The following is a 19,071-nucleotide window of genomic DNA, read 5'->3' as shown; positions in this document are numbered from 1 at the left end:
GCGCTAAAGCCTTGAAACAGAGACAGAGATAGCCAGGATCAAAGATTACAGACTTCCATTCACTTTGTATTTAGGATCCTTTGTAGTGCTTATCTACCCCTCATTTTATCTTTTACAGTACAGAACCTGTCTGCACCTTCATCTTTCTTTCCCTCCTTGCTGTTGCTGGGTATTTTAATGATCTTAGGTTCCAAAAACACTGCAATTGCTTTTTCTTAATTAAATCACTGAATTGATGAAAATTGACATTTTTAAAAACTCAAAAACATAAAACAAAACACTAATCACTAGATGTGATAGGTTCAAGGGTTTTCACTAATAGGATAACCAGAGGAAGACAAAACGTTTCATTAATGAGGAAGCTGCACCTGTTAAAGCCTGAGGACTGCTCCACTGAATGTTTTGAGTTTTTAAGGAGAATGATATCTGGATTTCCATCAGTTCAAAGTAGTTGGATGATTTTTTTATGGAATGATATGATCACATTTCCTACAATAAGTGGCTCAGTTGTTAACACTATTAAAAGAGCAAAACAACCTTTTACCCTAATTTGCATGGAAGAAATCAACAAGTTTGCATGTTCTTCCTGTGCTTGCGTGGATTCTCTCTCAGTCATAGGTGTTCTTGCTGTAGTCAGAAGAGATACTTATACTGTAGGTAAACTATAAACCCTTAATATTCAGCAGGTTTCTGGAAGGTCAGTTGCAGACACAGAGCGTCCACAGTACCGCCGCAACTCACTTGTATCTGCTCATTAACACAACGTCGTGCTGTGCAATTAGCTGGTGGCTACAAGGAATTGCACTTCATACACAGCAAGCAAATTCACACAAACAGTTTTCCTGCTGTCGATTTCAGAACAGGTTTTAGTGCAAGCCAAACCCAAACTTTTAGCTTGGATATTTGGAAATTAAGAGTATAATTACACATTTAAGCCTGTAGGTTTCCTAACATTCTCTTTATTTAACCAAAGGGCATATAACCATATTTAAAACAACAAAGTTCTTAGATATATCCATGATGCAGGTGGATCAGTGCTCCACTGCAGATAATCTGAATTCCAGATAAATCTTGGAGAACCACATCCCTGATTTTTTCCTTTTGTTTGAGAAAAATAGAGCTGTTGTATTCAGTGGTTTGTTCACTTTGAGCAGGAATCAATAAAAGCTTAACTTGCATCTCTAACATGTAACAAAAGGATCCCTTAAGGTTGAAATGGACGCCATGTTGATAAGGCTACCCAGGGTTTTTCCTGCACAGAGAATTCTTTGGCGCCCCCCAAAGAGGTTTTACCCAGCGCCAAAGGAAAATCACGAGCGCCAAAATAAAAAAAAGATGATTCAAATTGCAAATCAAATCCTCTCTGAATGTATGTTAAAAATATCAATACATCAAACGACTGTACAATCAGTACATAAACTTAAATACAACGTCTCTGACTTCTAGCAGTCATCTCCCCTCTCATCTGTTTACGCATGTGGCTCGTGCTGGATAGCCAGCTGACTGACTGTTTGTTTCTTTTGACTGGTTCCAGACGCTCCGCTGACACCCTGAAGCACTAAATGTGGGGTGATTTTCCGTTTGGCGAGTTAATTTCAAAGAGCAATGCACTTTATGGCGGTAAATATTTATCCCAACAGTCATGTTAAAACTATACTAAACCGCGTATGATGTAGGCTAGCTGCGGCTACTTGTCCCTGCTCCTCTGCTGTCTGCAGACGGGTCATCGTGGGGGCACGCCGAGACGAGACACACCAACATACATGGCTGCAAACGCACACACACACACACACACCGGAACGCCAACCTGTTTACTTGTAGTGCAACGGAACACAGTTGATCTGCGATCCGTATGGATATTTACTTAAACAAATGTGTATGCACTGGCAGGATGTGACCTCCCCTCTCCCAATCTCATTACACCCCTCTCTCTCAAAATCCATCTCCTCCCCTGTTTCACTGTTGCAATAAAAATTGGGGTTTCAGTAACTTAAGCATGATGATAATATTATTTAAAATGGTCAGAAATAACAGGAAATGCACATATTTCTGTCAGATAAGGTAATACAGACTCGTAGACTATACTGTTATAAGCGGGTCGAACGTTTACTACAGCGCGTATAGTCACCCCCCCAAAGGCCCATTATGAGCCAGGAAAAACCCTGCTACCATTTCACACTTGCATTGTTGTTTAACAAAAAAAAAATACAAAAAAAAGCTGACACTGTTAAAACTGAACTCTCAATTTTCCAACCACAATGGATAAATATTACTGATACTTACCATGGTCTGTTTTATTTGTGGTACAAAAAAAAACAACTTTGCATGACAATCAGATTTTAAGCTTGACTTAAAGGTGACATATTATCCTACTATTCAAAAAGTTTAAGTAAGTCCCATAGCTCCACAAAACATGTCTGTGAAGTTTCTTGTTCTAAATCCACTCTGATCCTGTTTTTGATCATGTCTATAAATTCCTCTATTTCAGCCCTGCTCAGAACAGGCTGTTTCTGTGTCTGTACCTCTAGAAGGGCTTGGGTGGTTCGGGCTTTCTCGCTCCATGCCCTATTGTTTACTGTGTTTATTGTTTTAGAAGGCAGACTCAGAGGGCAGAACAAACACCTAGCTGTGGGAGTGTCACCCACCTGGGGGAGGGGTTACTGCCCTTTGTGAAGTTATGATGATGTAATCTCCAAATGGCCTGTTTGAGCACACATTTTCTGAAAAGTGGAGCAGGCAAGAGACTGAGAGGATGGACTTTTCTCATAATTGGGTGGTTTTTAGACAGACTAGGGACACATATTAGTGTTCCAGAAACAAGCTAATGTTCATTTAGCATAATATGCGACCATGAAACCAAACATGCGCCTATTCTTCAGATGAAACTGTATTTTTGAAATTTAATGTCATTTGTAAGTTAACATGATTGCAAATATGCTGCTCTTCGTAATTAGCTTTAAAGAAACGTCACAATGTAATGATATCTTGTAACATATCATTTTTAGTGCAAATGTTTTAACATGCTGATGCATGTTCCAGTTCGAGGTTAAAAATCGTCAACAACTATTCAACTGTAACAAAAACTGGCACAAAAAAAAGTTCTCGAGCTATCTGTTAAGAAATATTTTCTTCCACATTGAGCCCTTTGCTTCCTGAGTAGTAAACCTGGAGGACAATGAGCATAAAGAAATTCCAATAAATGCCCTTACCATGTTTGGATTCTAATCCTGCAACATTACAGTATTCCCCTCTGACCAGGAAAACTTTGGTTAAACTAACCATTCAGCTGTAGTGATTCTTTATTTAACACAGTACTGTAAGCTTCATCTGACAATGCATCATAACTTGAGTAAGAACGTACTCTCCTTTGTGTTATAGTTACATACAACTCATATTTAAGCCTTATGTACAGGAAATACAGCATTTTTTATTTTTTTGCCTTTATTGGACAGGAAATGTTGGGAGGAGAGAGTCAGGTATGACATGCAGCAAAGGACAGAGAAAGGATTCAAACCCACAGCTGCTGCGACAAGGACCATGGCCTCTGTACATAGAGCGTGCGATTTAACCGCTAGGCTATCAGCGCTCCAGCAGCAACGTTTAATCTCAGGATGTTTAGTGATTTTTGCCTCTAAGGGTTTTACATTAGAGAAGATTAAGAAACAAAAAAATCTTGTTAATGCAGAGACTAGGACATGCATTTCAATCTGCATTCACAAATGTGTAAACTATTAAATTTCATACCCGAAATTCTGAACTATTATTCTTAAAACTTAGGAAAAGACGAATAACTCGATAGTTTGTTTACTATGAGTGCTGGTTATAATACTGTGACTGTTTGCTTCACAACACAGAGATGGAAGAGGTCAAAGAAAGAACATCAGTTTTCTATACTGATGTTGATTTACACAGAATCCAAATCTTGTTTTTCATTAAATGATCTATTACCCAGAAGTTATCCTTATTCTTAAAGTGCAGCGAGTGCACCTTCAAAGGCGTGTTTAACTTACATCATTAAATATGACCTAAAAGGCTGGAAAGGGAGTTTTGAGGAATTGTTTTGACAAAGTGTCGCCAGCAGTGTCTGAAATCATTAATGAATAGTTCATAGGCTCGACAGAACCTCCAGAGAGCCCTCGTGACAACACATGAAGGTAAAGCTTAGAGAACAGGGAGGTGAAGACAGAGCCAAATCAGCGTGAAACACATCCACAGCTCCACTGTTCACAGTACAGACAGTAACAATTAGAACAATGACTTATGCAACAAAGAATACACTTCATAGTGTTGAATGTGTATTTTCACTGCTTCTTTATTGAAACATTTTTACTTTAATGCTCATTACAGATGAAGAGAAACAGGAAACATTGGTGTATTGTATCGTGAGGTTGTGGGAAATATCCAGCCCAATTATAGATTGTATCAAAGTTCAGTGAGTCTTAATGTTACTTTGGCTAAAACTGTAAACCTGATGTTGAAAAAGTATTTGCTTTCTGGTACACAACTTAGTGTTTAAAAAAGTTAAATAACCGAACCATTTCTTTATTTTTGAGCTTATTGCCCAATGTCTTAAATAATATTGTATTGTGACCAACCATCCACAAATGTTGCGGTGTTTACGACTCCCTGAGAAAACTACATCTATGGCCAGTGTGATAACAAAATTCATTTGAGTACTGCTGACCCACAGAGGCAGGTTTAGGAGAAACATCTTTAAGAACTTAACCTGACTAAAGTATTGTTATCATCCTGTTTTGTCAGTAAAGATGGTCAGAGTTGAGAGAGAGTGAAGGATTACATACTATGTCTTGATTTGGCCTGCTGTAAGAGAAGTTAAACCTAAGCCCCATATTTTCTTATTACTAGAGCCCGACCGACTAATTGGCCAGCCGATACTATCGGTCTATCTGTATCGGCTAAATTTATCTCAATGTCAATATAACTAGGTTTATTCAATTTAAGTTTATTATTTATTTGGATATCCATCCATCCATCCATAAAGATTAAAGATATATCGAATAAAGATATCAGCTTCGACAACTGAAATGTTTCTCTCCCTAAAATCTGTATCATATCGGCCCCAAAATCTCATATCGGTCGGCCTCTACTTGTTACTACAGACAGATGAGAAAAGAAAAAGCATTGAAACATACTCAAACGTATCCAAAACATATAGCACCAAAAATCTATTGAAGACAAGTATGAGAAACTACACGTCTCCTTCTTAGCAGGGCAGTAATAATAACAAAACATACTGTATGGATACGATGCCCAAATGTAAATCACATTTGTTGTATTAGTGTTAGATATCACGGACACGTGCTGTTAGGGGAGACCAGCCCCCAACTCAAACACATGAGAGAGATGAAAAAAAAGAGACAGCGCAGAGAACAGAGGACCGGGGAAGACAACGAATAAAACAAAAAGAATGAATTAGGAAACTTAAAATCCTTGACGGTGTTTGTGGTTAATGTCGTGACTTCATGAGAAATAAACACCCAGACAGTCAAACACTTTTATCGCTGGAGGAAAGAACAAAACGAGTGCGAAGCAGAGAAAGGAGCTGCACTGTCAAGCTTAGTTCCACCTCAGTTGGATTGTCATTGATTTTTTTCCTTCCCTCCGCCTATCTTTTTCTCTTCCTCCCTGTCTTTCCAGGTGCTCGATGTAATTGGATTCCCTCGCTGTAAAACTTGAGTTAAGAAGGGAGAGGAGGGTCGACAGCCAGTCATGCTTGTAAAATAAGATGAGAAACACAGTTGAAAAGTCCACTTAACCTGTCAGTGAAGACTTTTTCAAACGGCTATCACTAACTTTGTCTCGATGGTAGACGAGATATACAAGATTAGGATTAAATATTTGTGAGTTACATTAAGGCTGTACAGATAAACTTCAGTCCACAGGAGTTGGGTTTCTTTTTTTGTTCATCTGGATTTGGATTACAATCACAGACATTGCTTATTATAAACATAATAATATTTGTAGCAATTCTTTATTTTAAGATCTAAAATTTAAAATTTATTCTCCATTTTTTTGGGATCAACCAATCACAGCTTCTGAAAAATGTGTCATACCTAGCAACGGGGTCGACCAAATAAGATTGGTGATAATTCTAATGCAGATCAATAGACCCCTTCATGTGTTGTTAAATCATGGTATCTAAATAAGAAGATGGAATTGGATGGAAAACAAAACCTCCATGAAACATCCCTTGGCAAAGAGACAGGCTTGACATTCAAAATGTAAAGGTACCCTCTAACAGAATACTTTCCACCAGCGTGCATAGCCAAAGAAAGACTTCATATTCAGCAGAGTAACCCTGGGTGGTAGTGATTAATTAGACATGTGCCCTTAGGCAGAGTACAACAAAAACAACTGGTAGATTTCATCATATTCTATCATCAGTATTCAAGGACTCCTGCTCAAAGTGACAGACAAAAGAGAAGGGCAGATTGCCCGGGAAAGATTGCCAAACACTAGCTGAAGATTTATGGATGAGTGTATAGAAAGAGTAGGCGACTGCAGTGGGGGTCAAGCAATAACACAGCAAAAGTGGAGAGTTGGAAATGTTTTAATCATGCGATGAAGTGGGTAGGTGGAAACTTCAGACTGCATCACAGCTCAAAATCCATCCCACATAATGTTATTTTCTTTAATCAGTGATCTTAGGAGAACTTATATATTTATAACTATGACAGCAGCCTGTTCTATCAACATGCGACACAAGCAAGTATCAGCGTCAAAATCAGCCTGATTTTATTGTTATCTATTGGAGTGTCCTAAGATGCAGACGCAGGGCGCCAATTTGACCCTGACCCCCGTTTCTATCATCCTCTCTGTCGCTCGCGTCGACGGACGAGGAACAAGGAAGGAGGGGGCTCGACAAGGCTCTACAAGCTTGGTGTCAACAACACAGAAGAAAAACTTTTTTTTGGCTCACTGAGCTGTTTTTTTGACGATCCTCGGAGTGTTGTGTTGCTCCTAATTACTGAGCATCATCCGTGTGTCCACCTTCAATACACAGGCACTAGATGTCATACTGTTTGCAAGGGGAAACTGAAACTCACAGCGCAAAGAAAGAATGATTTAACGGATGCAGTGTGGACAGCCAGCATCCGATCATGTGAGATGCGACGCGACATATAACGCTCGTGTGCTGTTAGGACACGATGTAAGAGGCGTCATGAAATGGCGTCATTAAATGTAGACATTCTGCCCAATCTATTGTGTTGAACTTGACTATAATTCTTGTGTTCCAACCTACAAATTTTGTCAACCACGCTACATTGTACGCATTTAGTCTGTGGGGTGGATTTATTTGGATTGAAATCACTTCTTGGCTGTTTGGGAAGTTGAACCATCAAAGCACCAAAGTCTAAAGTTCAGACCAAGACAAATGAGAGCTTCGACTACTTTTTGAATTTGAATCAAGACACTTTGCACTTTCCATTTATGGTGTTTCTCTATGACCTAGAGGTACTCTCCTCCGTTCCCTCTCTTCAACTTGGCAGCATTTTCTCATCATCCCATTCCTCTTCATCTCTAATTCCACCACAATTTCTTCACTTATCCCTCATTGTCTCTTAAATGTCTCCCCTCCCTCAGTCTCCTCTGCTGTGGCGCTGGTGATACTGCAGCAGGATCTAGGGGAGTTAGTGGCTGATTAGGCAGCAGAGGCAAGTAAAGCCTGGTTAATGGTCTCTTTTTCTCTCAGTACAAACTTCTTCTGGAGGGCTGAAGCATTCACACTCACACAAACACACACAATCACCGTTTACACTACATAACTAAAACACTTTGTGGACTTCTAACTATTACACTCACAACTCTTGAGGGAGAACTGTCCATACGGTTTTGGGCTGCAGAGATTTTCAGCAATTGTCCTAGAAGGGTCTTTTTCAGACAGTTTGAAAGAGCAACTCTGCTTTAAAGAACATCATAGGACTGCATCAGTGGAGGCGTATTGCAGCAGGTAAAACCATGAAATACAATACAACAAATCCCTACATTTTCTGAAGGCGTTTAAACTCTTCTTTAGTTTTAATAGCATGATATCCTCAGAATTATGTAGATGTTGGACACCTGACGATTCTGTGGCCAGTGTATGTGATGTATAATACCTTTGCAACTGTGCTACATTCAATGACTTAGGTCCAGACATAGACTCTGAGAACTCAGGTCGTTTCTGACCTGATTTTTTTGAGTCCCTTTGCTATTTTGAAGCCAAATTTCAGCTCAATCTCCGTAGTTTGCTGTGCAGTAGACAGGGGGGCACGAGGGGCGATCACAGCCCGATCAGCTGCTTCCGAACTGTCCGGTGTATTTCTAGAGTGTTTTACATTAAGGTCAGTCGACTGCATACTCTCACAAGGTGAAAGCAGAGCCAAGAGGCTGATTTCCCAACTTCAGGTCTCAATTTTCACGATTGCAGCTGCACAAACTGCCACACTGCGTCTGAAAGCTCCATGGCAACAGCAGGCATGTCTGTTGAATGTGTTTTCCCCCTCCTATCCCAAGAGATATATGAACAAGAGAAATGCTGTGGACCTCCAGCTGTTTGTGATGATTTAGCTAGCTATTCAGCTTGTGTTTGTTGGGGATGTTGAGTGAGAGAGTGTGTGTGTGTGTGTGTGTGTGTGTGTGAGAGAGAGAGAGAGAGAGAGAGAGAGAGAGAGAGAGAGAGAGAAAGAGTTTCTAATGATGTTTGTATTTGAGTAGTGAATATGAGACAACTACACACAGCCCTGACTTCAGCTTCTGTCTATAGGAGTTTTAGTTAATTTGGGAGGCTGTGGCTCAGTGGTAGTCTTTTGTCTCTCAACCAGAAGGTCAGGGTTTGATCCCCAGCTCCTTCAGCCATGTGTCCTTGGGCAAGGCACTTAACCCCATGTTGCTTCCGCCGTTTGAATTCGTATGAATGGGATTAGTTACTTCTGATGGTCACTTTACACAGCAGCCTCTATCACCAGAGTGTGAATGTGTAGGTGTGACCTGCCGTGTAAAAGCGGTGTACCATCTACCATGTAATATTTTGTCCTGATTTAACTCGTACAGTGTTAGCACTCAGGTTGTGCTTGACAATCAGACCGCAGTGTGAGCACATCATTTGTGAGCTTTGGTTGTGTGTCTTAAAAGATGAACTCGTACAGTGAGAGAGGACATTTCACCACAACATGTATAGAATCGTACAGTGTGTTCTGACCTTAGGTTTAGGGTAGGGGTATTGAGTGCATGAAACATTACAGTTGGAGTTTCTATAGTGGACATAGATTTTCATCCCATGTCAATATTCATTGCCAAAGAAATAAAGAATGTCCTCTAACACAGTGGTTCCCAAAGTGGGGGTCGGGACCCCAAGGTGGGTCGCCAGCCACCAAGAGCAGGGTCGCGAGATGCCTTCCATTAAAAAATTAAAAGTGCATAAGTATATCTTTTTACCATTTTTGTAAATATACAAAAAGTAGTCCAATATCATATAAGACAGTATCATTAAGTGAAATGAAATTTTTAATTCTTTTAGGCTGTTGTGTTATTTTGTGTTACTAGTTTTAGGATAGGTTTATTAGTGTGTGCGTGGCTGTTGCTACATTATATACCTAACTTACCACCTTAAAGACCAGTGGGGGGTCCCCAGTTTCTGTCACCCTTATTTATAGGGTCAGGACCTGAAAAGTTTGGGAACCCCTGCTCTAACACATACAGTAATTAGAAAAATAAATGGTATGGAGTTTAGGGTTGGGTTTGTTAGCTTGTCTAAGCTTTGTTAAAGAGACTGATGTGGATTTCCGTTGTTGATGATATGTTTGATGATGAAGAAATTCGCCGTTGAGACTGACTTGCTTTGAAACAGAATTATTTATTAACAAGTTGCAGAATCACTGAACACGTCTGCCCAGGAGAGTCAAGAAGCCAATAATGATCTCTCTCGAACATACACTGAGAGTGCTCTTTATACATAATGTCACAGGACACATGAAGACATCTGTTTCCTGTTCTTGGGTATCTCTCTGGACACAGAGGTCCACTTGTTTACCTTCCACTGTGGGGGATCCTGTCTTAGATTTAGGCATTTCCTGGCAACTCATCCCTTATCCTGCCAACAACACCTCTGAGCAAACATTCAATTGAAGGTGACTCCTCTATCAGATACAAATTCTTTCCAGATGTGTGCAGTATAATATCTCTGTCCTTGATATTTAAGACACTTCAAGACCAACGTTGAGAAGGCCAAATCACACTAGGTCACCTAACCTTTACCATATATTTTGTTTTCCATTTCGACAATCTCACCTAATCTTAGTGAAGTTTTAACAATCCCCTGTTACAACTGGGTTTTTTTTCACACTGTAGAAATTGCTAGGTTAACTGTCAAAACTATCTCTTTATATCACACAGTCTACTCATCATAGGTGATATTGGGCACTGCTGTGAGGCTGAAGCTAGCTTTCAGTTGAGATTCAAAATCATCAACAGGTCATGAATAGGGTTGAGAGTAATGTCCAAAAAAAGGGTTACTTGTTGGCGATAGTTTAAAATAATCTGGCTTTTTATGGCAGTGTAGTTATAAAAGATAAGAGAAAAGTATGTTTTAAACCTGATGACAAAAGCCCCACACTGTATTCTTAAACACTGAAACCATGCCTGTAACCTCGAGGGTCTTTCTATTTTGTGAGGACATTATTTAAAAGAGCATGCCCACACGCACGCATGCACTGAACTAAATGCCAGTTCCTGATACACTCCATCTCTGTGTCATTTATTTGATTATACCCAGGGGCACCATAGTAGTGAGAAAGATTATGTGAAAAAGAGAGAGAGAGAGAGAGAGAGAGAGAGAGAGAGAGAGAGAGAGAGAGAGGGGGTAGGGAATAGCAGAGAAAAACACCTGACGAATTTGACTTTGACAGCAAGATAGCAAAAGATGGAGAGACTGGGAGCTGCCGGTGAAAGGCAGAGTGTGGATCAATAGAGTGTTGAGATATTCATTTGGACTCTGCTGGGGTTCCTAAAGTAACCACATACTGTCTGGTTGTCTCCTGTCTCTCTATCTTTCTCTTTATATCTCCACTTGTTATACTCTCCCTTGATGTCTCCCGTCTGTCTTGATAGTTCACCACTAGGTGTCACTGAGACTTCAAAGAAGGCCACAACAACCTCATTCTGTTATCAAGATTGCCCAACTAGTAGCACAGGCAAGCTATAGCCATTCTCAAATAGAGAAAAAGAGTCATCACACAAACAAATAACCAGTATGTCCTCCTTCTAACTTTAGATTCTGGTCCTGAATGGTCTGGATTTGTTTAGACCAGAGATGGTAGGCGGTTTTAAGTAACCCCAACGCTGCCGTTTTTGAAGCCCCCTCTGTTTGCCAGATACTCTGCAAACCAACAGGTGTTGCAGCGATGGAAGCGGGCAAGTGAACTGATTGTACCTGACAGTACATTGTGATAGTGATAGTTCATAGTGAAAATGTGTAGACTGTAGAAAAGGGGACAAAATGACCTTGGATGGGGCGCCGGTAGCGTGATGGTACGTGCGCCCCATGTGTCCAACAAACGGGCGGCCCACTGTCCTATCTCTACATTAAAGGCACAAAAAGCCCAAAAATAAATCTTGAGAAAAAAGACCTTGGATTTCTATCACACACAGACAGACACAAGTACACACAGAGGGAGAGAGAGAAAGAGAGAGAGAGAGAGAGAGAGAGAGAGAGAGATAAAGAGAAAGAGAAAGGGGGAGAGAGAGAAAGAGAGAGAGAGAGAGAGAGAGAGAGAGAGAGAGAGAGAAAGGCTCTATTCAGCTCTAATTCAGTTATTTTTATTTATTATTTTTTTCTAATTCACAATTATTTTCATATTTGTTATTAGCTTGATTTTTGCAAAAACAACAACAAATAAGAAAACACGACAACAAATCACAAAACACAACGACAAATCACAAAACACAACGACAAATCATAAAACACAACAACAAATCACAAAACACAACAACAAATCAGAGCATTTACTTCCGGTTAAAAATATGGAAATTGCGTTCGTCCAATCAGCGACGATCCTTGTCGACTGCAGGTACCTACCTTTTCCGTTAAAGTTAAGGTCGTTGTGTTTTTTGATTTGTTTTTGTGTTTTTTGATTTGTTGCTGTGTTTTGCACTTTAGGACCACCGTATAGAACGGGTTTCCTCCACACTCACATTCCAGCACATAGTCGAGTATTCAGCTGATTAAAAAAACACCTCCCCTTTCTCAAGGTGGAGGTTATAAATACAGTAGCAAGCTTTGTCATAGAAGCAAAAACTGAAAGTAACCATGTTTAAATGTCACTCATTAGGCAGACTGAATAAAATCCTTCCACAACATGAGAAAAATGTCCAACATTTTTACAAACTTCTTATTGTTTTTGATCTGATGTTTATGAAATAGTCGGGCTTTGTAAGTCCCTGTAAAAATGCAAACCGTCACTGTCAAATGAACATGTGTAAATACTGGTATGATACTCAAATTTTTAAGCTTGAGGGGGTGAAAACAGAACTCTCCTGAACATGGTGTCTCTCATGACAAACAATGAAAAGCCTTACACTTGTTCAGTGAGTCTACTTATTTGCAGACTGACCTTTACAAAGGGTTAAAAGCCGGTGTGCAGATGGCCTAGTGGTTAGGTCACGCTCCGTGTATGGATGCTAAAACCAGAAAACCAGAAAATGTGCCTTTAAAGTGCAGCGAAGTCGGCTTTTAAAGTAACATCAAATAGGAAATCCAACGTGTACTCAAGCGTTGCATTTGAATAAACTTTAACTTATGCAAAACTTTTACACATGATATGTGGTTATATTAGGGAGTAGAATATTCTACAGATACAAAGAGAGGCTATACACCGTTTCTTTGACTCACTGATAATAAAGTCTGTGAACAAAGAGATCCCTGTGTATAATCACACTGACAGAGTGAGAATTCAAAGACTCATTTGGATACACTGAATGCTCAGACAAGGCCAGCTGTAGACTGCTTCAGTTATATGTATTAAAATGTGATGTACTATAACACCAAGCAACTGATAAACACTCTGGCTGTGTGAATTTACAGACTTTTATTGCATCACCTGAGCTTATCTGTCTTGACCAGACAACTGTAAGTCCAACTGTTAGAGGGCATGTTTTACTAAGTCAACAACATGAACTCAAACTCTTTTGTTTCATCTTCAGTGGAAAGTTGTCATTGAGTGCATTTACATGGGCTTAAGTATCCTGGTTTAAGCCTTATCACGGTTTTGGTCATATTCAGGATATGGCATTTACATGCACACAGAGAAACCTGGTTATTCATATCCCTGTATACATGATCAATACTCGTATTCCAGTTCCTGATTACTGCATCTTATTCACACAGATGCCTGTAATGTTTAATTTTTACAACTCCTCTTCAATTTTGTAATTTGAGAAAAATGAGAACACTGTGACTCATTCTGAGCTCCACCTCATCTACAGCAATGGGAGAAGAGAGTGACAGTAAATATTAAACATGTCCTCACCTCTGACTGCTGACAGCCTGTCACTGCCACTGCAGAGGAGAAGGGAGCAATAGGGGTTGATCTGCAGTAGTGACTGGTGGGACAGTGTGGTAGTAATATTTCTAAAGTCGCCTACTGTCCAACCTGACCAGACTTGCTCCACATTACGCGTTGGGAAGCTGGTCATGTAGCCAGTTCACCACAGACTTAAAAAGGTCAACATATAGATGCTTTCTCCATCTAAACTTCCAATTGTATATATATATATATATATATATATATTACCGACAGACAATTCTCAGTTGTCAGAAACCGGGGTTAAGCTGTTTTCCTTCTGAGTCCTCCTAGTAGCAAAACTGTGTTTATCAGAATTGTGATAAGGGCTCATCCCAGTTCATGAAATATGATGTTTACATGCGCAACACAAAAACCGGGTACTTAAAACAACCTAAATACTCAAGTCCATGTAAACGTACTCAGTAAAAACTCTCTAACGATTAAGAAAAGAAAGAAAAGAGATGGCAGTCAGTAAAAACAGAGACATTTCACTTACACCCAAAAACAGCACATAATATGAAATGCTGACGTCAATGATAGCATGACGTTAAAGGCTTTACGTGCGATTTTTTGATCCAGCAGATGTCGCCCTTGAGCACCAGCATGAAACCAAAACAAGAGAGCACCAAACACATATCTGTTGTAAACCGGCAAAGACTGGCAAAAAAGACTGAAGTCCGATGAAAAGGGTTGAGGCATTTTTCTTATTTGACAAAACAGTTCTTGATTCAGTTTGAGTTTGTGGACATAATGTGAAGTTTAAAAAGTTAAATGGAATTATATATCATAATAGATTATATCGCAATTTTCAGCAAATCGCAAAACATTTAAAATCAAAATAATATGTTGACTCAAGTATCATGATAATAATGTATTGTGGGGCCTCTGATTCTCACCCCTAATATAAGGCTTAGCAAACTTTGTGAGGCAGATTCATGAAGGTCCCCAATGCACGTTTTTGCTCTACTTGAGGCGCCTTCATCTTAAGAACTGAAAAAAAAGTTTCAACCACCAAGTCTTTTGCAACCACAATGCCTCTATAATGGGCTTCCTTTTCTTCATGAGACTTTGGGGAGATTAGTACAAAGATTTGGATTAGTAAACTTGAAGCTTATTAGTTTGCAGTGGATCAAGAATATTTATTTATTCATTAAAGGCTACATTGTGATACGGAGGATGTTGTTCAGGTATTAAAAGTAGTTATTTTGACTTTAAGTATTAAGGATGTGGTGACAGAGCCCTACACACAGTACATGTTCATGTTTCTGTTTATCAGAATGGTTAGTGGCGGAATAAGGGGAGGAAGGCTTGAGGATTTGCACAGGTGCAGAGCTTCTAGCCAATGGGGTTGTACTGATAAACCATTGTGGTGTTGATTGGTGGATGGATGTCCAACAGCACAGCGTGAAAACATTTAAAATGCATCACTGTTACACCAGGAGAACAGTCACGCAGAGATGGGTGATATGAAGTGTCTCCTCCTTTTGCTGTGTGCAGGTGAGTAGCCAATTTTATCTTTACATGTCTGCTGCTTACTTTTGAAGTTTCATCCTTTGAGGTAGAATTAACTGAATCCTACAGAAACCCAAGGGATGCAGATCAGCACCCCTCACTTAAGACGTACAATTATTCAAAATGAAAGCCTAACTAAAACTGTTTTTGTATGAAAAATAACAAAATAAATAGTCATAATAATAAAACATATATATTAATAATTTTACAGCTCTATTATCAACCATTAATATCCATCAAAGTAACCCCAGACCAGAGGCTACTAATCTGAATGTTTTGTAGACCAGGGGAACTAGATGGGCAGAGATGGCTGCTGGGTAACTGAGTGAGAGAGAGAGAAGAGGTTCAACAGGTTAAAGAAAAGATTCAGAGACAGTTTCAGATATTGCTGTGAATTATCTGTTAAACTAGAATGGCCATATAGCAGAAATAATACCTAACAGAGCATTGACACATCCATCAGCTTTGACCTGTTAACGCTTGAAGTTGGGTAATATCAGCAGGAGATTTTAATATGTTGAACATTTATTTCCAGATGCAATGCAGGTCATAAAGTAAGACGTGATGTTGAGAACTTGTGGCCAAATGAAGGACAAAGAGATGATTAGCACTGTTGTAGTTCAACATCTGTAGCTCTTTAGTTATGTACTAATGAAAAGTGTTCAATGAAAATAATAAAAAATGAAACAAAATAAGCTGTCATTCTGGGGTGATCCAAAGGAATACGTCACAACACAAAGTCAATGAACAATTTTCTAGAGTGAAAAATGTTTTCTGTCCAACAACTGTTGTTCCAACTCCCAGTCACCTGGTGGAGGACTTTCTCTTTCAGGTGTCACCGTGAGCTCAGATGTGGATCTGCAGAAGAGAGTTGTTCGTGGTCATCCATGTGGAAATACAGAGCGCGGGTACCATGTCAAGTTAATAGCATCTAATGGGACAGCTGGGTACTTATGTGGTGGCTCTCTGATCAGTGAGAGCTATATTCTGACTGCAGCTCACTGCTGGAAGGATAGGTGGTAAGAAACTGATGGTTTGATTTTAAAGTTACATTACATTTGTCACAAAAAGAAATTGAGATGAAAAACTTCTGTTAATACAATATATCTACAGTAATAGTCAATGTTGACCTTTTTTCTTTTTTAGGGAGATGACTGCATATTTAGGAGTGCATCCAGTTCAACAAAATCCACCACGAGGAGTGAGAATCACAGAACACCATATCTACAATGACAGACATGGAGACCATGACATCATGCTGCTGAAGTTACCAACACCCACTAATATTCCATATATAGCACTTCCTAGCGACCAGGAATGTAGGAATATTCATAATGTGTGAGTTGTGATCTTTTCTCTTCAGTTTAAATCTGGAGAAACATGAAGCAATAATAACAAACCAAAACAATGTAAAATAAACAATTTCTTTATGTTTTCTTTACATTATATTTCAGACAAACTGTTTGGGTTGCCGGTTATGGAGCCACAACTGTGTTTCCCAATGGGACAATAGGTTAAAATAAATCTTATTTAAATCTTATGATCAATTATGTATTCATAAATGACTGCACAATTTAGTTTAAAGACGTCTAAATATTTTATTTTAACATGAAAATGATTACATCAATATGTGAAACTGAATTTTACCACTCTTTGTAAACCCAGCTAATTCATGCTCAGGTTAGTCGGAGATCATTTTTGGTAAAGAAGAAAAAAACTCAAGTTAAAAGAAAGCTTTGTTTGTTTGTGTGATGACTCAACAATTTTCTCAACAATTTAAACAATCAAATATGTTTTAGTCTCCGTAGTAAATGCTTTCTTCCCATCCTCATATAGGAAATGATAGACCAACAGAACTCCACTGTGGTGACATGAGCGTCGTCAAGTGTCCGAACTTTGCAAGCTGTTCTGATGTGCTGAATAGCATTGACCCATACATCCAGTCCTTGACCTATGCTCACGTCTTCTGTGGACAATCTAAAACTGTGGATATTGCTCCAGTGAGTCTGAAGGGCTTCTTATCTTACACATTTCCTACAGTCAAAACATGATTTACCATTTAATACAGTTGAAGTTTTTCAATATAAGATGTTAAATTCTGTAACTATTCATATCTGTCTCACAGGGTGACTCTGGTGGAGGAGTCGTGAACAATTGCAGGATTTACGGGGTCATTTCTAACGGTGTTGATCTTGCCTGTGCTGAACCAGCTGCATTCATGGACGTCTGTAAATACAAGTCATGGATCAAACGGAAGGCGGGTATTGGTGCTTTGAACAAACTCAGAAATTTTTTTTCCTGTTTTAATTGAAATGTCCTTTTATTTAAGAGACACTGACAATCATTTAAATAAAGCAGTGAGTCACTTAAAATGTTAAAAAGATAAATGTACTACTGATTTATTTATTATTGATCCTGATTTTATCCATGTAAAGCCCATTTGAAAACAATAATAATACTAAAGCATTACTTCAGAGATCTTGAGGTATAGTCATGTTGTCGTGTTGTCAGAAGAAATAATAACATGTGTGCATTTTTAAATAAAATGAGTGACTCGCAATCAAGCCGTTATTGTATTTTTACTTTTGAAGACTTCGGAAGCAATATAAAAAATAGCTATTTTTATTTTTTATTATTGGCATCCAGATGATAAAAGCAGTATTCTCATTCATTTTGAGTTGTGTTTCTGGCAACTGACAAGTTTTCAGCTCACATTTCTTTCCCCCTGTTCTCTCTGAACAAAACATTCAGATTTTTTTTGAATGCTGTTAAAATGATGATATGATTTTCTAACACCTCATGAACTACAAATCACTTTTAAGAGCCTAGTGATCCTATCTCTGTGACAATAAAAATAGGTAAGTTAATGCTAAGTGAAGACGTGACCATTATCGCCGTTATCACTCATAAAGAAACTAGGCCGGAACAAGCACTTTGCACAAGGTAAATACTTTACAGCAGCATGGGTTTGGCAACAGTATCATCACATTATGAATGAATTTGTAACTCTCCCAGTTGTTTTATATACTTTATACTTTCAATCAATCACTCAACTATTATTTGTATAGTGGTGAATCCTTAAAGGTTGAATGTGCGACATTTTACACATAAATACAGCAGAAATCTTGTGTATAAAAGTTGTTTAAGTGAGGAACTAGAGAAAACAAGAATAACATACTGTACTCACTGCTTATTTGAATGTCAGGTAAGCGTTTTAGATCATGGCCATTTCGTGTAAATTTACATGCAGTGTCAAGCTACGAGCAAACTAAAGGTGGCTACCATTAGTATGCTTACACATCAATGCAGCTCAAGTTGTTTGGGTTTCATGCTGGTGCTCAAGGGTGACATCTACTGGATCAAAAAGTTGCATATTTTTCCTTTAAAAAATGTATTGTAGAACATTTTTCATAAAAGCAAATGTAGACTGTACCTTGATATATTTAGATTAACAGAGACCAGAGGTGAGTCCACCATGAGCAAGCACTATGCCAACATTTGGGAACAATGGTAAGAAACATGTTCATTTAAACAGGTAGAAACCATGAGCTGAACCAGATACACATTGAATGGTCATCTGTGGCACACTACACTCATGGCTGAACCCAGCTAAACCCTTGGCCTGGCTACGGCTTAGCTGATATAGGAGATTCATAAGGTGCCATGTTCTGGTCTTAAGAACAAACATTTAACTATAGACAAATATGTTCTGTTTAGAGATGTAGCGATTGCAATTTCTCTGGTCTATTCTGATTTTTACCTGGTCTAATCTGCTGATACAGATGTTTTGTCTTTTAAGAACTATAATTGACAGCAAAGCTAAATCAAACAACTATTGGAACTTTTCTTTAATTGGAAATAATAAAACATTGACTGTTAAGTAACTGTTCATCACAAATAAATCATCAAATAAACCATTTGTTACCTGCAAATTATATTATCTAATTAAAACATGCATTTATTATTCTGCATAAAATGTCCCCATGGACAGGTTCAA

The 19,071-nt window shown here is 38.7% G+C and overlaps 2 protein-coding genes across 3 annotated transcripts in view; one reads left to right on the top strand and one right to left on the bottom strand.

Moving 5' to 3' along the window:
- Nucleotides 1–19,071, bottom strand: part of LOC109982366 (inactive N-acetylated-alpha-linked acidic dipeptidase-like protein 2) — a 504,674-nt gene that overhangs the window by 92,941 nt on the left and 392,662 nt on the right. The window lies entirely within an intron of this gene.
- LOC114920159 (trypsin-3-like) lies at nucleotides 14,989–17,629 on the top strand. The gene is made up of 6 exons (XM_029276774.2): nucleotides 14,989–15,059; nucleotides 15,907–16,093; nucleotides 16,221–16,412; nucleotides 16,529–16,587; nucleotides 16,911–17,074; nucleotides 17,200–17,629. The coding sequence occupies exons 1-6, from the start codon at nucleotides 15,020–15,022 to the stop codon at nucleotides 17,383–17,385; spliced, it is 828 nt and encodes a 275-aa protein (XP_029132607.2). The 5' UTR covers nucleotides 14,989–15,019; the 3' UTR covers nucleotides 17,386–17,629.

This window comes from Labrus bergylta, chromosome 6, assembly GCF_963930695.1.
Source record: "Labrus bergylta chromosome 6, fLabBer1.1, whole genome shotgun sequence".
Classification (NCBI taxonomy): Eukaryota; Metazoa; Chordata; class Actinopteri; order Labriformes; family Labridae; genus Labrus; species Labrus bergylta.
The sequence above is the reverse complement of the archived record's forward strand: the minus strand, read 5'-3'. Positions and strand labels throughout refer to the sequence as shown.

Coding starts and splice junctions, on each gene's coding strand:
- LOC114920159 (XM_029276774.2), top strand. CDS start 15,020: ATGGGTGATATGAAGTGTCTCCTCCTTTTGCTGTGTGCAG. Junction 15,060..15,906: donor CCTCCTTTTGCTGTGTGCAG/GTGAGTAGCCAA, acceptor TTTCTCTTTCAG/GTGTCACCGTGAGCTCAGAT. Junction 16,094..16,220: donor CACTGCTGGAAGGATAGGTG/GTAAGAAACTGA, acceptor TTTCTTTTTTAG/GGAGATGACTGCATATTTAG.